General features: G+C 45.6%; 1 protein-coding gene across 1 annotated transcript in view; it reads left to right on the forward strand.

Moving 5' to 3' along the window:
* COL4A1 (collagen type IV alpha 1 chain) overlaps nucleotides 1-18,878 on the forward strand; it is a 594,749-nt gene that overhangs the window by 246,541 nt on the left and 329,330 nt on the right. The window contains exons 3-4 of the mRNA XM_078657555.1: nucleotides 13,363-13,452; nucleotides 13,550-13,594. Coding sequence (XP_078513681.1) covers nucleotides 13,363-13,452; nucleotides 13,550-13,594 — 135 coding nt within the window. The remainder of the gene's footprint in view (nucleotides 1-13,362; nucleotides 13,453-13,549; nucleotides 13,595-18,878) is intronic.

Consider the following 18,878-nt stretch of genomic DNA (forward strand, 5'->3'; position numbering starts at 1 on the left):
GGAGGGAGGTCTTGCTACAAAACTTAAACTACAAGTACCAGATTTCAAAGTGACGTCTAACTGGATGACCTAGGCGGTTGGGGAAGGTGGTGGGCAGGAGTGGGGTGTTGGAGGGGGAGGGGGGGATAGGGAAGGCGTTTCATTTAATGATTACATAAAAACAAATAAATAAACTTACCAGGCATCTCCCGCTCCGGTCCCATGTATCATCACCCACAAGATGTCAGTGGAATTAACTTCTCCCCGCTCTTTTCTTTAAAGTGGACTGACAAATCAGAAGAATGGGGGCGGCTACTCGGCTGTATCCTGGCATGGGACAGGGCATAGGGCGACCCCACGTCACCGCCCGAGCAGGATCCTATCCTCAGACTCCACCACTACACTAGGCATGCGCAGCATACCTAATGTAATGTCAATGGAGTGGGGAGCTGAAAAACGAAAGCGCCCTTCTCGCAGATGCGCAGTCGGAGTCCATTTCTGGACTCCTGCTGCTCTCACCTGCGTGCGCTGTGCGTCTGTTGACTCATGCGCACTTTCACTTGTGAAGCTGCTGCCAGCACAGGTCGGAAATGCAAACAGACGATAGTCTGCTTGCATTCTTGCCCGATTCAGTGAGCAGTTTCTCTTTGTGATTGCTTAGTGGGGCGCTGCCCAGCTGCCCCTATGGACCAGCCGCCACTGCCTACAACACAGGCACCCTTGCACCATGGTGCAAGGGTGCCTGCATTGGCGCTAGGCTGCCAAAACAGAGCAAGGGGAATGGACAGGAATGCACAGTATTGGATAGACTCCAGAGCATACAGAATCCAGACACCCGCCTGCTCCTTGGTCTCAGTAAGTATGAACCATCATGGGCCCACCATTGCACAGTCTCGGTGGAGAAATGTTGTACTTTCAAAGCCTAATCCATTTGCTATAATGCTGTTAGAAATTAAGGAAGAAAATTAGAAATGGCAAACACAATCCTTTCCCTAGTATCACTTTTCAACGTTCTTAGCCCCCCCCCCCCCCCCTTCCCCCGTGGCCCACACCCCTCCATCCTGCAAATAGCAATAATCCGTTTCTTGCGTGGTAATAACTAGGACAGAAAAAGATTAAATTAATGATCTTCCTTCTCTTTAAGCTGTGGGCAGTAAGGGCAGTGAGTGGAGGACAGCCTGTTTTGTTCCACTTAATGGTAAATGATCTTCACAGTAGTGTGCCCTATCTAAATTGAACATATACACGTGTTGCTTGTAGCGGAGCAATTCTATCCATGTATAATTCGAACTCTGAAAAACCATTACAATTAAAGAATTGATCCTTTAAACGCCCTGCTGTCTGATGTCCCCAAACCTGTTCCAAGGTACTTTCCAAATATGCTCTTTTCGATTTCTCTATGCCCCCTTTAGCTATTTTTTCTGGGGAGTTCCATATAGCTCCCATTTTAACCCTGACAAACAGAGTCTTAACGAGTTTTAACCATAGGGTACTGACTTGTGTGTCACAGGAGACAAGCTCTTTTAAAGAGTCCCTATAAGTAGTCAGCTCCAAAGTCATCCATCCCCACATCCTGTACATCAATGATTTTAATGCAATCAATTGCTGTTTAGGGCTAAATCAAATCTCAAAGGTATAAGGCGGGGTACTCATGGGTAAATTAAGTAGACTCCTGATAAATTTATTTTCTGAGCATGTTAAAGTTGTTGTGTCAGCAAATCCCCATATCTGTGCCCCGTAGATGGTTGCTGAAACTGCTGTGAATCTATATTTGCCCCGTAGATGGTTGCTGAAACTGCTGTGAATCTATATACTTCAAGGATAGGTGACACTAATCCCCCAAGGGCAGCCTTATGCTTCCTCCCTATTGCTGCAGCTCTCTGCCGAAGTATATTTTTGCTCTGGGACCCCCATGACAGGTTGTTTTCCAGTCTTACCCCAAGATAATCGCAGATCTTGACTAGTTGTATCAGGGTTCCCTCTATGCTCATCCTATCTCTAAAAGACCAGTGAAGGTTTATTACCATAAATATGAATTTAGATAGATTAAATTCCAACCGTGTGCTTATACAGAAAGCAACAAAGGAATCCAATTCCGACTGTAAGCCAAAGGGGGATCTAGAGATAAGGAGAGAAACGCCGGCAAACATGAGGAGCGGGACAGGGACACCTACTGATTTGTGGGCATCATGCATGTACTGTAATAGGCATTTGACCGCTCTATTAATGTAAAGGCTAAAGAGTGTAGGTGCCAGCACGCATCCCTGCCTAACTCCCCGGTGAATTGGAATCTTAGGCTTAAGGTCCCCTCCTAGGTCCACCCCACCTGGGCATAAGATTCTGGATGGGGAACTCTCAATACCGAAATAAGGCCACCAGGGATGCCATCATCTTCCAAGACTTTCCATAGATTTTCCCTTAGGACAAGGTAAGATGCTGCCCTCAGGTCTATAAAAGCTATATTAAGACGTTCCCGCTTTAGGGTAACATACTTCCTGCAGAGTATCCTGAAGCGAAAGACCTGGTCGATGGTACTGACCTTGTCCCTACAGCATGCCTGCGTAGCTTCCAGTATGTGGCTCTCAAAGATCCAGGTTTGGAGCCTCACAAGCACCTGCCTGCAGACTTTTTTTCTGGGTATTATTATCCAGTAGGCTGATCAGTCTGTTATTAGCTGACTCGTCCTTTTTACTCTTTTTACAAATTGGGATAATGGAGGCTTCGTGCCAAGTGGGTGGAATGGCCTTGCCCTTCAGAATGGAGTTGCTCAAGATGTTAAGATATGGGCGCCATAATGCAGGTTGTGACAAACATAGGTCCCCAAGAGTGCCTTCCAACCCAGGGGCCTTCTCATTCATTAGTGCATTCATTCATTCATTCATTCATTCAAGTTGACCCTCTATTCCTAGATGGATTTGGTGACCCATACCTGACAAGTGTATACAGTGTCACCTGCCACTGCACTCACCTGGGACGGAAGGCCGCTACCACTCCCTGTATCCGGGACCGGTTCCAAGAACCTTGGGCTTACCTCATGCTCTGATAAGCTCCACTTCAGCCTATGACATGCCAGAGAGCATCTGAGTCAGTTCAGTTTCAACAGAGCCCTGCTCACTTTCCTAAGAAGAAATGACCCAAAAGCAAGGCTGGGTAGCTTCCTGGGCTGGTTGCCTGACTAATTTAGTCCCTGATCTCCCATTTGTGTAAACCTCATGCTTTTGAAAGTGAGAGGAAGGCAGACTAGGCCCTGAACAGGTCCTCTTGGCATGAGATCCTCTTCATATCACATAGATACTACATTCTGGGGGAAGTATACTTTCTGATGCAAGCTGAATGAACATTCACCTGAGTGGCCCTTCTCACTCTGTGACTGCCTGCTGCTGACATTCATTACAGAGAGGGGAGACACTCAAATGAATCCCTCTCAAGGGCTCTGCTTCTGAATGAGATGCCGTGTTGCCCGAACTCTCTACATCAAGGCCTAGGGCCTCCCTCAATTTGTTGCCCATGCCTGAGAGAAGGAAATTAGGGCCACCCAATAACCCCCTGTGAGCTTTGGTATTGGGTAGCATTAATATTGTTTGCTCCGTGTTATTGATACTATATATCACTATTAAGGAGATAAATTATATTTAAGAAACTTTTAATGTAGTTGTAGCTGATCTCCTTGTTGGCCATTTACCTGTGCTCTGTTGGATGCTGGAGAGAGCCTGCGGAGGAACTTTGCCTTATTTGCTGCCATTACACACTGGATCCCCTTCAACCTGAAGGACACAGACCACCTGCTTCACCCACATACTACTTAACGTACAGGAGGGTATATACCATGAGCTCTCCTATGCTCCACATCTGTAAAATGGCACGGATGAGGAAATGTGGAAGTAGGGGAATCCTCCTCTCCGTTCCCTCAACCACAACTCACTACCCTGCATGGCCCTACTTGTCGCATGTAGAGGCAGAGGAGCGAGGAGAGGATGGGGAACAGAGCACAGGCATGTTAAATACAGTGGGATGGTAGCGGGCAATACACATTGGTTGTCATTCTTATGTTGTCGATAGAGCTCAAACAAATGAATATTCTAATTGAATGAATGATTTTATTTATTAACATGCAAGAATCACCCCACCTAGGGTATCTCCGTGCAATAAGGCAAAAGCAGATCTAAAACAATGCCCTTTTTAATGCTTTCCTAAATGTGTTACAGTCTGGATAGGTTCTGACAGAAAATGGCAATTTGTTCCAAAGGGAGGGGGACCAAATAAGAAAAGGGCCTTCCTCCGCATCTAGATCGGCGAATATTGACAACAGCTCCTTCTCTCTGGAACGCAGATTCCTAGCAGGGTGACAACGTTTGAGCTTCTGGCAAAGATACTCAGGCCTTTGCCCCGCCGGGCTTTATAGGATATTAGAACATTGGAATGTTGGGAGCTCCATTGTAGACAATGGAGTGCTCCATGCTTCTACAGGCCGGTAAAGGGCCGCAAAGCAACATTCCAATGTTTTACAAAGGCCTCTCGGATCCCCTCGATCTTCGAGAGGCCTTTGTTTTATTTGTTAGAAAATTCTGCCCTCTAGTGGCAGAATGTTCTAATAGCCTAATAGCTCTTCGTAGCAGGGCTTTACCGGCTATTAAAGTCCCGGTCCCTTATTAATGTACCTTGCCTTCGGCTCGGGCCTTTAACGCGGGAGCAGGCCTTTAATAGCCGGTATAGACCGCTACGGCAGGCTATAAGGCTATAATAAAATATTTGTATTTATTGGGGAGGACCTGCTAACTTTGACTTTTTAAAGATAATCCAATTACTTCATAGATTAGCAAACTGAATTAGTAAAACCTAATGTATTTTAAATATCCAATCCAATCCAAAAATTCTTTATTTCGGCCATATCAGACCATAAAAGATACAATAAAAACTTTCAGCATTTAAAAAAAGATCCACTTAGAATAAAAACATACTAATATACATTCATAAAAATCCAGCTCCTGGAGAGTCTAGTCATGAATGGGAGTAAACATTACAGTTCATATCAGTGTTCAGACTTTTACTAATTTACTTCTTATCTGCCACATAGCCATTATGAACTTAGCAACTGCAAAGACTATGTGAGGCAGGGTACTCGTTTTCAGTATTCTGTACGAATGTAGATGACTCATTATGCCCAGATTCCTGCATAATGGCACTAGCCAATATTTCCTAGGTCTATTGTAGGCTGGGCAGAAAAACAGAACATGAATTTCCTCCTCGTCATGTTTAGAGCACCCTGGACACATCTTATCATCCTTCTTTAACCATTTACAAGTAAAGGTTCTGATCGGCAGGGTGCCTAGCCTCCATTGGATAAACAATTTCCTAGCTGAAATGGGAAAAATAATGTCCATAAAACCTTCTAATTGATAAGAATTTTTGGAGTCCAGAAATTGATCAGTTAAGATTCCATTATTGGGTGCACACACCAGGGAAACTAGTCTGTTCTCCTTGTATATTTCGACCAGTCTTTTGCGGGGGACCCTTTGGCGGCCTTGTTCAGGAAACTCCCACAGCTCGGGGAGTCTCAAACGGTACAGTTCTCTCTTTATGAAGGCCAACCACGGGATTCTGTCACGCTGGTTCAAATTCATTACATGAATAAGGTCTTGCCTGTAATGTGCAAGCTCACCGGTGGTCCATAGCCTATGCCAAAATCTTAGCGGTTTTAGTTCCAAATCCTCACCTATCGAAGGGAGGCCCACATCTAGTCTTAAGGGAAGCAAGGGTGTGCCACGGGGGAGGGCCAGGAGACGTCTGAGGAAGTTGTTTTCTACTCTGACAAGTTCTGTCCCAGCTTTTTAAATACCCAATTGGATTACTCATTCTTGTTTTTACTAATTTTGCAGTATATAAGTATGGCACCAGAATGATCAGTGTTTGTTCTGCACGTTTCAAGTGCAGATTAGTTTATTTCTTTACTTTTTATGGTTTTCTGGTGTACAGCTGCACCGTAGAAAGTCTAAAGTGCGCTGTACAACTAACCAGCGAGATACAATGCAAGGGAAAAGTGCGTAAAATAATATAAACTAATAAAAATGGGGAAGGAAGAGGACAATCAGGCAACTTAGATTGGGGACTGTGGTTTATAGGACCCATACCTTTGCAAAATCATTTTTTTTTATCACTGGAATAACAACAGGAATGATCAGTCCATTTTTATAAATAAGAGGCATTGGTTGCATTTATATTTTTTGTTGAAATCTCTATTACTCATTTAAATTATTAATATCCAGTTCTTATGCTATACATGGGTCCGCAATTCGTTTCATCCATTTTTGCCGCTGGGTATTTTTCCGGAAGTATGAATTTCACCAGTTGAAAGTTTCTGCGACAGTGACACATGTTTGATTGCTTCTGAGTCTCAAAGTTACTGAAAATGGCAGGTGATGGGGACAAAAACATTGTCTGAGGTCTTTATTCGATCTCTGTGCGCCCTCTGCCGGTAATTATACAGAGTGCAGCTCTGTAACACTGAATTGTAGCTGCATTTAGAAAATGTGCAGCGCCTCTATAATGCCCTTTATGGTTCGGTTTCATAGGTAAAGAGTAGCTCATATATGAAGAAAATTAGCTGTACATCTTTGTACGTAAGTGTAAGGGTAACATATGTTGCGTAAACTTAGTTAATACTGAAGTGTCAAATGACACATTTACAATCATTACAAATGAAGGTCACATTTACAATCATTGCAAATGAAATTCAAGCAGAACACGGCAGCTTATGGGACTATGCAAGTTAAGACACAAAGTATTGATTAATTTTCTCTATCAGCAAATCGGCACCTTTCAATCGCGCTGGAACGCTTTGGGGAAAAGTTCAAAGGTCACATAAATATATCTTGTCAGAATAATGAAAAATACAAATGCAGAGTTGAGGGTCTACTGCTGTGGAGTGGTCCAGTGGCTGTAACCTAGAGGGTGGTTTGATAACGTGTTTTGTATTGATCTGACAATCAAACCATCGCTAAACCGAAATAAAGCTATTGAAAATGCAGAGTTTGCTAAGAGGTGTGTTCAGTACAGTGCTGCAAATGGGAAAAAAATCTCCAGGAATATTTAAGCCATGGGTGACAGAGAGCGCATGCTTTTACAAAGTGCAGAGACAGGAGGGGCGAAGTCACTAGGAGGAATGCCAACTGTGCTCTCCCTGGAAAAATACATAAGTGCCAGGCCCTTGTCAGGTGGCCATTACAGCTTGCACCACCAATTGCTGCCAGTGACAATATTAACACAGGTACTAACCATTACACTCCTACATGTGTGACAATTCAGGCTTTTAATATACATCAAACAGCACGAATACCTGCCATACAAGATAATCTTATAGCTTTGGGTGGTAGGTATTAGACATTTTTAATGTATATTGAATTATTAAAGAACTGTTGTGCTCATCACAAAATTAGACAAAGAGCACCACCAAGAGACAGGTGCCGAGCACCGGAAACCACCAGCTCAAATTTAGCACTCATGCTAATGAGTAAGTGAGCTGCAGTTGACTGCCTTTTGAGACCAGCTAAGCCGGGTCAGATTATTGTGGCCAAGTATCGGGTAGGGCGTTGTAAAGGCTCCAGTTCCCAATATACTGGAAGAGATCAAGTGTGGATTAGCAGAAATTTTAAAAAAGAACACACACTGAAGAAGCACATTGTTCGGTATCTATGTACATACAGATGTAAGTTGCATATTATTTTTTCAGATTGTAATTGCCGCTTGTTTTCCATTTTTATAAATTAGTTTAGACTGCTGTTGCCCCAGAAATACTTTATCTCAGATTTATAATATCATCCGTGGTCAATAATGTCTGATTGTAAGCAGGGTCAGTGGCATATTTTAAAATGATGGTGCCCCCCAGATGAATGCGGAGAGAGGCCCCTGAGTCTCCCATATCTAACAGCCACTTAAGGATGTTGGGAAAAATGTTGCCCTCTGGAGGATTTAGGGGCACCTGTGTCACAGAGGATGCAGGGGCCTGTGCTACACCCCTGGACAGGGCTGAACCTCCTAACAAGGGTCTTTTGAGAATTTAACAAACAGGCTGAGGAAAACAGATAAGAAAGGCTAGAAAGGGCAGACAACAAATGGGGGTGTGCAGGCATTTATCTCATAAGGTGTAAATATTTAATGTCAAAGCAAACTCCAACAACTAAAACAGATCAAGTGCCAGAACCTGATTTAAATATAAATGAATAGAATGGTCACTGTGCTGAATGTTATCATGCTTAACGATTAATAGAGCCAGCTCAGCTCCAAAATGTACCACTATGCTCACTCTGAAAACCAATGTCATTCTGGGTATAAGTAAGGATGGATGATATAAGTGGATTTATGAAAAAGCAAATATCATACCACACAAGCACTGTGGGCCTCAAGATCTCCACTATTAAGACTTGACCCTATGCAAGGATTAGGAGCACAGCACCACATACCTGAATCCTTCTCCGAACCAATGCAGAAAGGCCTGTCAATCTAATAAGAGGCTCATCCGCATCTAAGATGGTGCAGGCAACCAACTGTGAAAAGCTGACATGAGAGCAACAGCGGTCGATATAAAGAAAGGGTGGTGGGGAGAGTGTGGTCGCGTGGGAGGTGTCGCATCGAGGGGCATTGAATATAATAAAAAAATAATAATAAAACTTACCTTTGCTACTGGCCACTCCAGCGTCACGTCTCCTCACGCCACCTCTCCTCTTTCTGCCTGCTGGTCCGAGCAGACCCTGGAGCAGACTCCCTGTCCAATCCCCACGATGCAGAGCAGTGTAGGGATTGGCCTGAGCAGGCAGAACATTTGCTCTGCTCTGACCATGGAGTCTGTGGGGTTTCCTAAGTGTGCATGTATGTTTTAGTCGGCCTGAGACAGCCGGCCAAAACCCGTAAGCGCACTTGGGGAGTGAAGTGCTCCAGCACTCCTCCTCCACACTCCCATACCTCTGCCCCGCCTCTCCCAACAGCACTGCCTAAGAGCCGGCAAATGTAAATTAAAATTATGCAAAAACATTGTTTTAATTTACATTTACTGTCTCTGAGCCATGTAGTGGGGCGACGCTCCTCTGCCATTGTGGAGGAGCAGCCACTGCATGAGCGTCTCTGTACACCAGAGCCTCATTTATTGGTATTTGATGTAGGGCAGCGCAACAAGTCACCTTGCTGCGCTGCCCTAGGTCAAAGTGAAAGGGCAGGAGTGCACCATATTTATCTAATGCAGTGCATTCCTGTCCTTCCCCCCAGTGCTGGCACTGCTTTGGCACCCAAGCGCCAACGCAGGCACCCTTGCACATGCTGCAAGGGTGCCTGTGTTATCGGAAGGATTTTTTTTGTTCAGGATTGTGTTTATGCAGTAAGAGGCGTTTTCCTATTTATATGTGTGCTGCAGAATGCAGCACACTTAGAAAGTGGAATAAACAAGAAGAAATAAAGTAATTTCTCCTTGTTTTGCCTCACCTCGTGAGACGTAATGTTTTGGTACTTCTCCAAGTTTACATGGTCTTGTACATCTGGGGAGCCATCGAAATCTATGTTTTGTGCGTGAGAATACCCACCCCAATGCCCAGGGAATTCCTCATGAGTGCAGAGTAAGGCAACGCATTGATTTACCCTGCCTTGCCCTTCTCCATATCTATGAGGCCATTCAAAGCCACGCAAAGTGGCTTTGCATGACCTAATATATATGATTTTGTAGCTTGCGCTGCCGCAGTGTCTCAAAAAGTGATGCTCCGACGGTGCAAGCAGCTCATAAATATGCCCCCAAGTGACAAATGTAACATTGCATAGACGGCAGATAGTAATCAGAGATATGCTGAGGTTATATCTGTGCTTGTCGGTTTGATAACCAGCTAAGGGGAATGGAGATGTAGTCAATGTCGAGCGTGCCATTGAATTTTGCAAACAAGATTTTAAAAACGAGTGTAAAGATGCACCAGTTTCAATTTTAAAACATTCTCTATATTTAAGGATAAACAAATTGAATGGCTTCTAATTTTTTACAGTGACCTCAAACTTTCACATTTTGTGGCAAAGTTTAATCATGTTCTCTTAAGATTTATATATTAATTACATGACTTGCTGCTGACATGTTTAGCAAACAATGGCGCAGATTAATTCAAATTTGCGCAATGTAATGCTACTGAGAACCAGCTGTGTTGTGCCCTTCATCAGGGAACAATAATGCCGTTTCTACCGGGGTAAATTCAGTCCGTTTGCACAAGAACTGTTCTCTAATTGTTTGCGAAACTTCCTCGTGTCATCAAACGTTCCGACAAGTGAAACGCCATCAGCGCTTTCCAACGGCATTATTGTTCCCCGATGAAGGGCAGTTAAATATGCCCGAAATGCATTGGAATTGACATCAATAATGCCGCATGTACAAGACTAAAAGAAATGAACAATCGAAAAACATGCAACTAAACTATGTGAAATAAAACATGGAAAAAATTGAAATATAAACTGTGTTAGTGCCCTCATTTCGCGCTGAGGGGTCACACAGTTATAGTTGAGACATATTTACCACATTGCTGGTGTTTATGAAAAGAAATCTGCTCTTGTGTTATACCGCACACAGTATTGCGTTGCACTACCATGCAAAAGCTATTGAGCGGTACCTTAAATGACTTGTGCAATCATGACATAACCACTAGCTCACAGTGGCGGCCACCACAAACAAAAAGTGGTGAGCGGGTAGAGGGGATGCAGGGGTGAGTGCAGGAGGGTGAGCGCTGGGGGAAGGGGGGGTTAATAATTAAAAAGAAACTTACCTGAAGCTGCCGGCCGCCTCTAGTGTCGTATTGCACCTCTGAGTACTTTCTGGTCCCAGCATCACAGACTCCCTGTCCAATGCCTGCGCTGTTCTCTTGCGATGAGAGCAGCGTGGGGAATGGCCTGAGCAGGTTGCTTCGATGCTCTGCTCAGTGCAGGGAGTCTGTGCTGTTTCTCCAACCTGGCCTTTCCATTAGGCCTGGTTCATATAACCTAAGTGCCAATGTGTGTTTGCCCAGCCTAAGAAGGCCGGCCAAACACACATGCTCACTTAGAAGTGCACAAAGCAGTCCTCCTCCCCCCTCCCATGGCACCAGCCCTCCCTACGCATGCTGGCTCAACCAGCAGGTGAAAAATAAAACGATGATACAATATCATTTTATTTTTCCCCGCTTGCTCTGAGCCAGTGGGGTGACGCTCCTCTGCCCTTGTGAAGGACCCGCCCCGCCAGCTCACTTATTTACATGCAAACAGCGGCACAAGGGTGCATTACAGAACACATTGAAATTTCTTTCTTGTTAAAAGTAGGAAGCACATTTTCAGGTTACTTCCAGGCCTTTTGACTCATGGATTGCCTAGTGCTCTGCCAACAAAGAATGTGCTGCAGTCCTCAAGCTCCATATACCTGTACAGAAAGGCAGGATCAGACTGGTATGTAGGGCAATTTGGCTGTGCCAGAAGGTCTGGTCTGACAGGTCACTGTGTGGACCAGTTTTTGGCTGTCTGTAGACCTGTTTTTTGGTCAGTGGGGGCGTTTTTAGTGTTGATTTCTCTTATATTATCAAAGACATCGCATGCAGCAAGCACAGGCACACACAGTCTCCTATACCCAGTGCCATAAAGCAAAATGAAAGGGCCCCCCTGCATAATGTGATGAGGGGCCCCCAAATCTCCCTCATCTCACAGATGTACATTAGCCATGTGATGACTGGTTCCCCTTTGAAGGTTTAGGGTCCCCTGTGCAGCAGGGGCCGCAGTGTTCTTTGTTAGGTCTCTTCCTGTACCCTGCAAAACATGTACGCAGCATGGCTGTATAAGTTCAAATCTGCCCCGATTTGCAAATGTGGGACCTTTTTTTCAGCGATCTAATTTACTAATGGGGGCCACTTTTTACATTGGTACCCAAGCCTACTTTGTCTCCTAGTCCGACCCTGCAGAAAAGTGGGCCTAAACAAATTGATCACCTTGTGGTTGATCTGAACTTGTTTCCATTAAAGGAACAATCCTCCTAGTCTAATTCCCCACAGCTTGTGCAAAACGCAGCTGCCTGCTTGATTTCACTAGTTTCTCGCACGAATTGTTACAGTAGTGCTCTTAGCTGCCCAGGCTTCCTCGAGGTGCTGGATGCAATAAAAGACACGTATGATAGCCTGCAAGCTAGCTTTATCTACTCTATTTCCTGTGAGTTTGTTGACTCATCTATGCTAGTAATGATTTTATAATGCTTCTGGATGAATTCGAGCTTTTAAAGTGGGGACGTCTATTTTCCATGCTTAGAGGACTGCCCAGGTGATGATATTTCTGCATCTGCGCCAGGCAGCACAACATAGGGCCCCGTCTTGAGTCTTATGGAGCAGTGTCCCAGGGGTGTTCCATTCAGCCTGATTACAAGTTTATCAGGTGCGGGAACGCAGCTGGTAACACCAGATGTGCCAGAACTGGTGCTGAAACCAGAGAACACATGCAGAATTGGACCCACTAAATATTGGTTCCCACACTTTTTATCTGGTTATCGTGACTTAAACTCTTGATGTCTGAAAACTGGCGTGGACTAAAATCGCGAACTCCTCCCTCAGTGCCTCCACCCTCTAGTTTTTGGACATACCAAAATGAGGCCAATACTGTGAGAGCCTCATTTACAATATCTTGATGCGCGGCAGCACAGCAAGCCTTCCTGCTGTGCTGCCATACGTCAAAATAAATGGGCAGGAATGCAGCGTATCTACAAGATTGGGCACATTCCTGTTTTTCTCCGCATCCGTGCGCCAATGCAGACGCATTTGCATAATGTTGCAAGAGTGCTTGCGTTGTGGGGATGATTGTTTTTTTGCAGGAAGGGACACCTTCCTGCACAAAAACAATAATTAATGGCATTTTCCTCCTTATATATGTGCTGCAGAATGCAGCATGCATAGAAAGAGGAAAAAACGGGGAGAAATGCGGTAGGTGTAGGATGCAGATGCATTTCCAGCTCTACAAAATGTCATAAATCTGGGAATGTGTCAGGTTCCATGGATGTTGTGTGGAAACCCCCACAGCAACACCCATAAAACGCCCCTTTCACGCAAAGTAATGTGTGAAAGGGACCCATTTTTTACACGACCGTGAAAAGGCTTGTAAATGAGGCCCAGTAGTGTTTCTAAGGTGTGTGGAATTCAATCAAAGTATGACACTTTCTGAACCTTGTTTCCTATTGCCAAAGAGTGTATCACAATTTGCACAGCAGACAATCATGCTTGTCCATTAAGGATAGAAGTGAAAGTTTCATGCAAGAAATAATGGCCATTTTGTTAATACGCCAATATTAGATCCATGTAAAGTGTTGCCTGTATTGTTTCTTTATGACCTCATGAAGCTCATGTGCTCCTGTTCTGTTCTTCACAGGGTGAACGGGGCTTGCCAGGCCTGCCTGGAATCATTGGTTTCCCTGGAATGCAAGGACCTGAGGGGCCCCAGGGGCCACTAGGACTGAAGGTAAGGGCCATAGAGTGTCACCCTACTGATGCAGTGCCAATGTTTGTCGTCAGCTTCAAAGTGAGTGCTAATCAAACATGGTGTATGTTTTTCCTAGGGTGATACTGGAGAGCCAGGCCTGCCTGGAACAAAAGGGACAAGGGTAAGTGCACAGTTACTGAAACAAAACGATTTTGTCTCAAAGGAAAGAATGACAATTTCGAAAGTATTTTTTTCTACAGTTTTGCTTCTTTACGGTGCGCGCTATCTCAAAACTCTAATCTATGTTCCTAAAACACTGCATGAAAATTTTGACCTTCACTTAAAACATCTTTTTGTTGCCTCTCCCTTTTTTCTTTGAACTATCCTGTCCTTACCTTCCATCTTCTGAAAGCCTCCTCTCAATGAGTACAGCCTATTGTAGGCCATGTGCATGTTTGTCTTAATGTATTTCTGCAAACTGCTCATACCACATCTCAAAGATCAGAACCTCGCCTTCTTTGAAATTCATACTCTCCAACCTGGCAATACGTAATGTCTATGTCTTCTACTAATCCCACCAGCCATCTGCTCGAAGTCACATGCCCCCTTCTAAAGACCACATGCAATTCGTACTAATTTAATCACGCACAAAGTTGCTAGAACAATTGCATTTAATCCAGTTGAGGGCATAAGACTAATCACAATCACCAAAAATAACCACTGGATTAACCACTAACCTTGGGTTCTGGAGCAGCATGCTGCCCGACGTAAAGCGCCACACTACCTCATCAGGCACAGTAAGCACTATATAAATGCAATTACAATATAATGAATTTTTGGCCCAATAGATTAATTTTGCTTTTTACATTTGTAGCATATATCCGAGGATGAAATGTAAAGGATGACTGTCTCTGTTAGAGAAACTCTCCAGAAAATGAAATCGACAGACAATGTTGTTGCATGCATAAATGCCTTGAAATCCATGTTGATGCCATTGATATGGACGTGGAGTCACCAAAATACAAGGAGTGGTGGAGCTGACATCATGCAGCATTGCTTTCCTCTCTTCTGACATTACAGAAAGTGCTACTAAATGACCCTTTAACCCAAAACAAAACATCAATGTTGTTGATATGTGATTTTTAACCCCAACGACATCACAGAAAGAGACATCACTAAAGTAAAAAAACCAAAAAAATTAACAAGGCAATACAATTTAACCCGCCGACAGGAGCAATCCCTCCCTAGTGCTGCGAACGACCGTTGGCCGACGTAGCCGCACCCACCCTCTAGAACGCCGCCACAGCGGCATTGCCACCGTGGTAAAGGCGCTAGTTACTAGTTACCACTTATTTATTGTTTAGGGTGTTGCCAAGATTAGACAGGGATTTAGCCATTATAAGACAATAGTGCCCCCACCCATTATATGGATAAAGCCATCATATGCCTCATTGCCACCACATAGCCACAGACTGGCATGATATCGTCAGGCACAGCTGGTATATGCCCAGTGCAGCCTGAAATGTCATGGAATAGCCTCATATTCGCAAAACGCAACCTCCATCTGCCCTGGTATATTCAGATTGTGCACAGGCATGGCCCCAGATGCTCAGGGGTTGCCGTGTCTGCATAGGTCAGACTCACAATGTGCATACATACACTTAAATGCTCAGTCGAGCCTCCCTGTGCAATGGCATTTGCTCATGGCGGTATCATAAGCAATTGTACTGTCTGAAATTATCTGCCTCATATGAACATTGCAGCCTCATGATATGCAGAGACTTATATACCAACTGCAGCATCCGCGTACAAAATAGCAGCGTCAAATGCCAGCAAAGACTCGCCATGCACAAGTGCAGCCGGGAATTATCAGTGAATGTTACCAGGCCTAAGTTCATTTTCAAATGCCCGATGCAGACTCTTGATGCAGGCCTATGCCCTTCAATGCCCTGTGCATCCTCTGCGTCTAGACCTACGCCCTGAGATGACCAGTGCAGCCTCTGCGTGTAGACCTACGCCCTGAGATGACCAGTGCAGCCTCTTGCTGCAGAATAAAGCCTCAAAAGCACAGTGCAGCCTCTTGATGCAGAATAAAGCCTCAAAAGCACAGTGCAGCCTCTTGATGCAGAATAAAGCCTCAAAAGCACAGTGCAGCCTCTTGACGCAGGCCTATGCCCTCAGATGCCCAGTGCAGCTCTTGATGTAGACGTATGGCCTTCAAATGCCCAGTTCAGCCTCTTTATGCAGATGTATGGTCTCAAATGCCCAGTGCCGCCTCTGATGCAGACATAAAGCCTCAATAGCACAGTGCAGCCTCTTGATGCAGATGTACTGCCTTTAAATGGGAAATGGCCTTTACAATGCTGGCTGAGCCACACGTGCTGTTTCCCCGCAAGTGGAACCATGCTCGCCTTAACCACGCATATGCCTTAACCACGCATATGCGTGTTTAAGGCGGTACGCTGTCTAGAGGCGCGGATGGGTGGGCACAGGAAGAGGAAGGATCTCGAGAGAGAGCTCTGGGACTTGGGCTGATAAGTGGGGCTGGAGCCTGGTTTTGGGAGATTGGGGGGGGGTTGTTTTTAGGGCTCGGGTGGGGTCGGGTTGCTTTCAGGGTTCAGTTGGGTTTGGGGTTGTTTTTAGGTCTGGGGGTCGGGTGTTTATGGGTCTTAGTAGGTGTCGTGCCCACAGGATGGCACTAGGACCCTGGAGCCAGGGTCAGGGGAACAAGGACACCGGACACCACATCCGGTCAAGGGGCGGAGGTCAGCAGGACTCTGCAGCAGGACTTGGAGGTGGGAGGTCAGGGGTTCAGGAGCTCACCCACATGATATAACGATACTGCCTGCATGCCAATAAAGAAGACCATAGATTACCATACCGTCTCCTGTGTGCTCTGTGACCCGAAAGACGCGACATCTGGCGACGAAGGCGGCGACATCGACCAGCGTGACGGTCGTCTCGTCGAGACCGTGGTGTGCCCAGGAGACCCAAGCGCCGAGAAGACAGTGCGCCGAGGAACAGAAGCGCAGCGATGCGGGAGCCCACCCCGGCCGCTGCGAGGAACGACTGCCGGTAAGCGCTGTGCCCAAAGCGCGAGAGGAAGAGAAAGTTTGCCGCGGTTGCCGCGAGCTCTCGCGAGAGTCCGAGAGTCTCGGCGGCCATCTTGAGAGCAGGCGAGAGAGCGAATAGGTGCGCGTGGAGGTCCGGCGGCCATTTTAGAATCAGGCGGCCTCACCATTGGACGAGACGCACCACGTGACCGTCGGCGGCCATTTTAAAAGCAGGCGAGAGAGCCAATCGGAAGCGAGATTGGCTCAGCGGCCATTTTGAGGACAGGCAAAGTCGATCTGCCTAAGGAAAGGGCTGCGAAAAGAATAAAGCACAGACAAATGCAAAGGACAGTTTACAGGAGAAAAAGATAAAGTCCAAAGGCAATAAAGAAATAAAGGACAAAGGATAAAGAGCAAAAAAAAAAAAAAGGAAAGGTCAAAAAGAAAGAAGAAAAGAAGAAAAGAATAGAAGAGTGCCAGAAGAGCACGGAGGAGAGAAGAGTGCCAAGTGGAGCACTGGAGCCAACAAAAGAGTGCCAGGAAGAGCACAGAAAAGAAGAGACAGCACAGGAAATAGTCAAAGAGTGCCAGGAAGAGCACAGAACACAGGAAATAGACAAAGGAAACACCAGAAAGCAAGGAGAAATGGCAGACCCAAAGCCAAGTGCGCAATACAGAAGACCACTGCCATTCAGCCTATCGGAGCCGCAGACAGGGATAAGATGGGAGAAATGGCTTCGGCGTTTTGAAAATTATGCTGAAGCAACAGATGTCACCGAGGCCAAGATGAAAGGACTATTCCTAAACTATGTGGGCGATGAGGTCGAGGATCTGTTGGTAACGCTGCCAGCCGTGGACATTGACACATATGCCAAGTTAACAAAGTGCCTGACGGAAAAGTTTGATCCGCAAAGAAATGTCGACTTCGAGAGATACAGCTTCACGATTGCCTTCCAACAAGCTGAGGAATCGCTAGATGACTTCGCAACGAGGTTAAGGAAACTAGTGACTCACTGTGCATTTGACAAGTTTGACAATGAACAGGCCATAAGACTATTGATCATCGCAGGCTGTCGGGACATAGAATTCCGAACAAGAATACTGAAAGAACCAATAACATTGGAGAACATCCTTGCACTAGGGAGGGCAGAGGCACGAGCAACAGCACACGCGAAAGAAATGGAGCGTGGCAAAGGAAGAGGTGGAGAACAAATTAATAGGATAGCGAGCAACAACAACAAAACAGGAAACTGGAGACAAGACAGAAGCGGCCAGACGGGGAGAAAGCAACAAGAAGGAACGTGCTACAGATGCGGACTAGAGTTCCCACACCGCGGTGGCCCATGCCCAGCATTTGGCCAGACGTGCCGAAAATGCAACGGACGAGATCATTATGCAAGTGTATGTCAAGGGGCGCAGTTTAGAAATGTCCGTGGAAGAACAGGTAGAGGGAGGATGTCGACGCGCAGACACATCAGACACGTCGAGACAGGAGTGAGGAGCTCGTCTGCAGAATCCGAGGACGAGGAAAGAGAAGAAAAACCGGAGCGGCTATACCTCATGACAGAGATCAACACAGACTCAGAAGATGATGAAGAAGAGTGTGACGAAGTAATATGCCTGGTGGACAAAAAGAAAATAAAGAAAACGGAGTCCGTCACAATAAAAGTGGGGCCACACGATACCACGTTTGTGTTGGACAGTGGCGCAACGTGCAATATCATGTGCGTCTCTGAATACGAGAAGATGAAAGTGAAGCCGGTCCTGAAGCCGTCTAGGGTGAAAGTATTCACATGGGGGGCAAAGAGACCAGTGATCAACTTGGGGAAATTCAAGGAGGAATTAAGATACAAGGATCAAAGACTAACGGAACAGATACACGTGCTCCAAGGAGACATTCCAGCGCCATGTTTGTTGAGCAACGTCACGGCACAAGTAATGGGGCTGATGGAAATGACATATCAGATATCGGAAAGAAAAACAAACATTCTAAAAGAATATCCCAAACTAATAGAAGGTTTAGGAAAGCTGAAAGGACGGCAAATAACGCTGCACATAGATGAAACGATAAGACCAGTCGCGCAACATCACAGAAGGGTGCCCATACACCTACAGCCACAAGTCGAGGAAGAGCTGGAGGCCTTACTAAGACAGGACATCATAGAACGAGCAGATGGACCGACACCATGGGTGTCACCAATCGTGGCCGTCCCAAAGAAGGACAAGTCAAAGATAAGAATATGCGTGGACATGAGGATCCCCAATAAGGCAATTGAGCGGGAGCGACACCCTGGCCCACATCTAGACGACATGATTAGCTGCCTCACAGGCACGAGAAAAGTTTCGAAACTGGACCTATGTAAGGGGTACCACCAACTGGAACTAGACCCCCAGTCGCGATACATCACGACG

The sequence above is a fragment of the Lissotriton helveticus genome, chromosome 8, assembly GCF_964261635.1.
Source record: "Lissotriton helveticus chromosome 8, aLisHel1.1, whole genome shotgun sequence".
Taxonomy (NCBI): domain Eukaryota; kingdom Metazoa; phylum Chordata; class Amphibia; order Caudata; family Salamandridae; genus Lissotriton; species Lissotriton helveticus.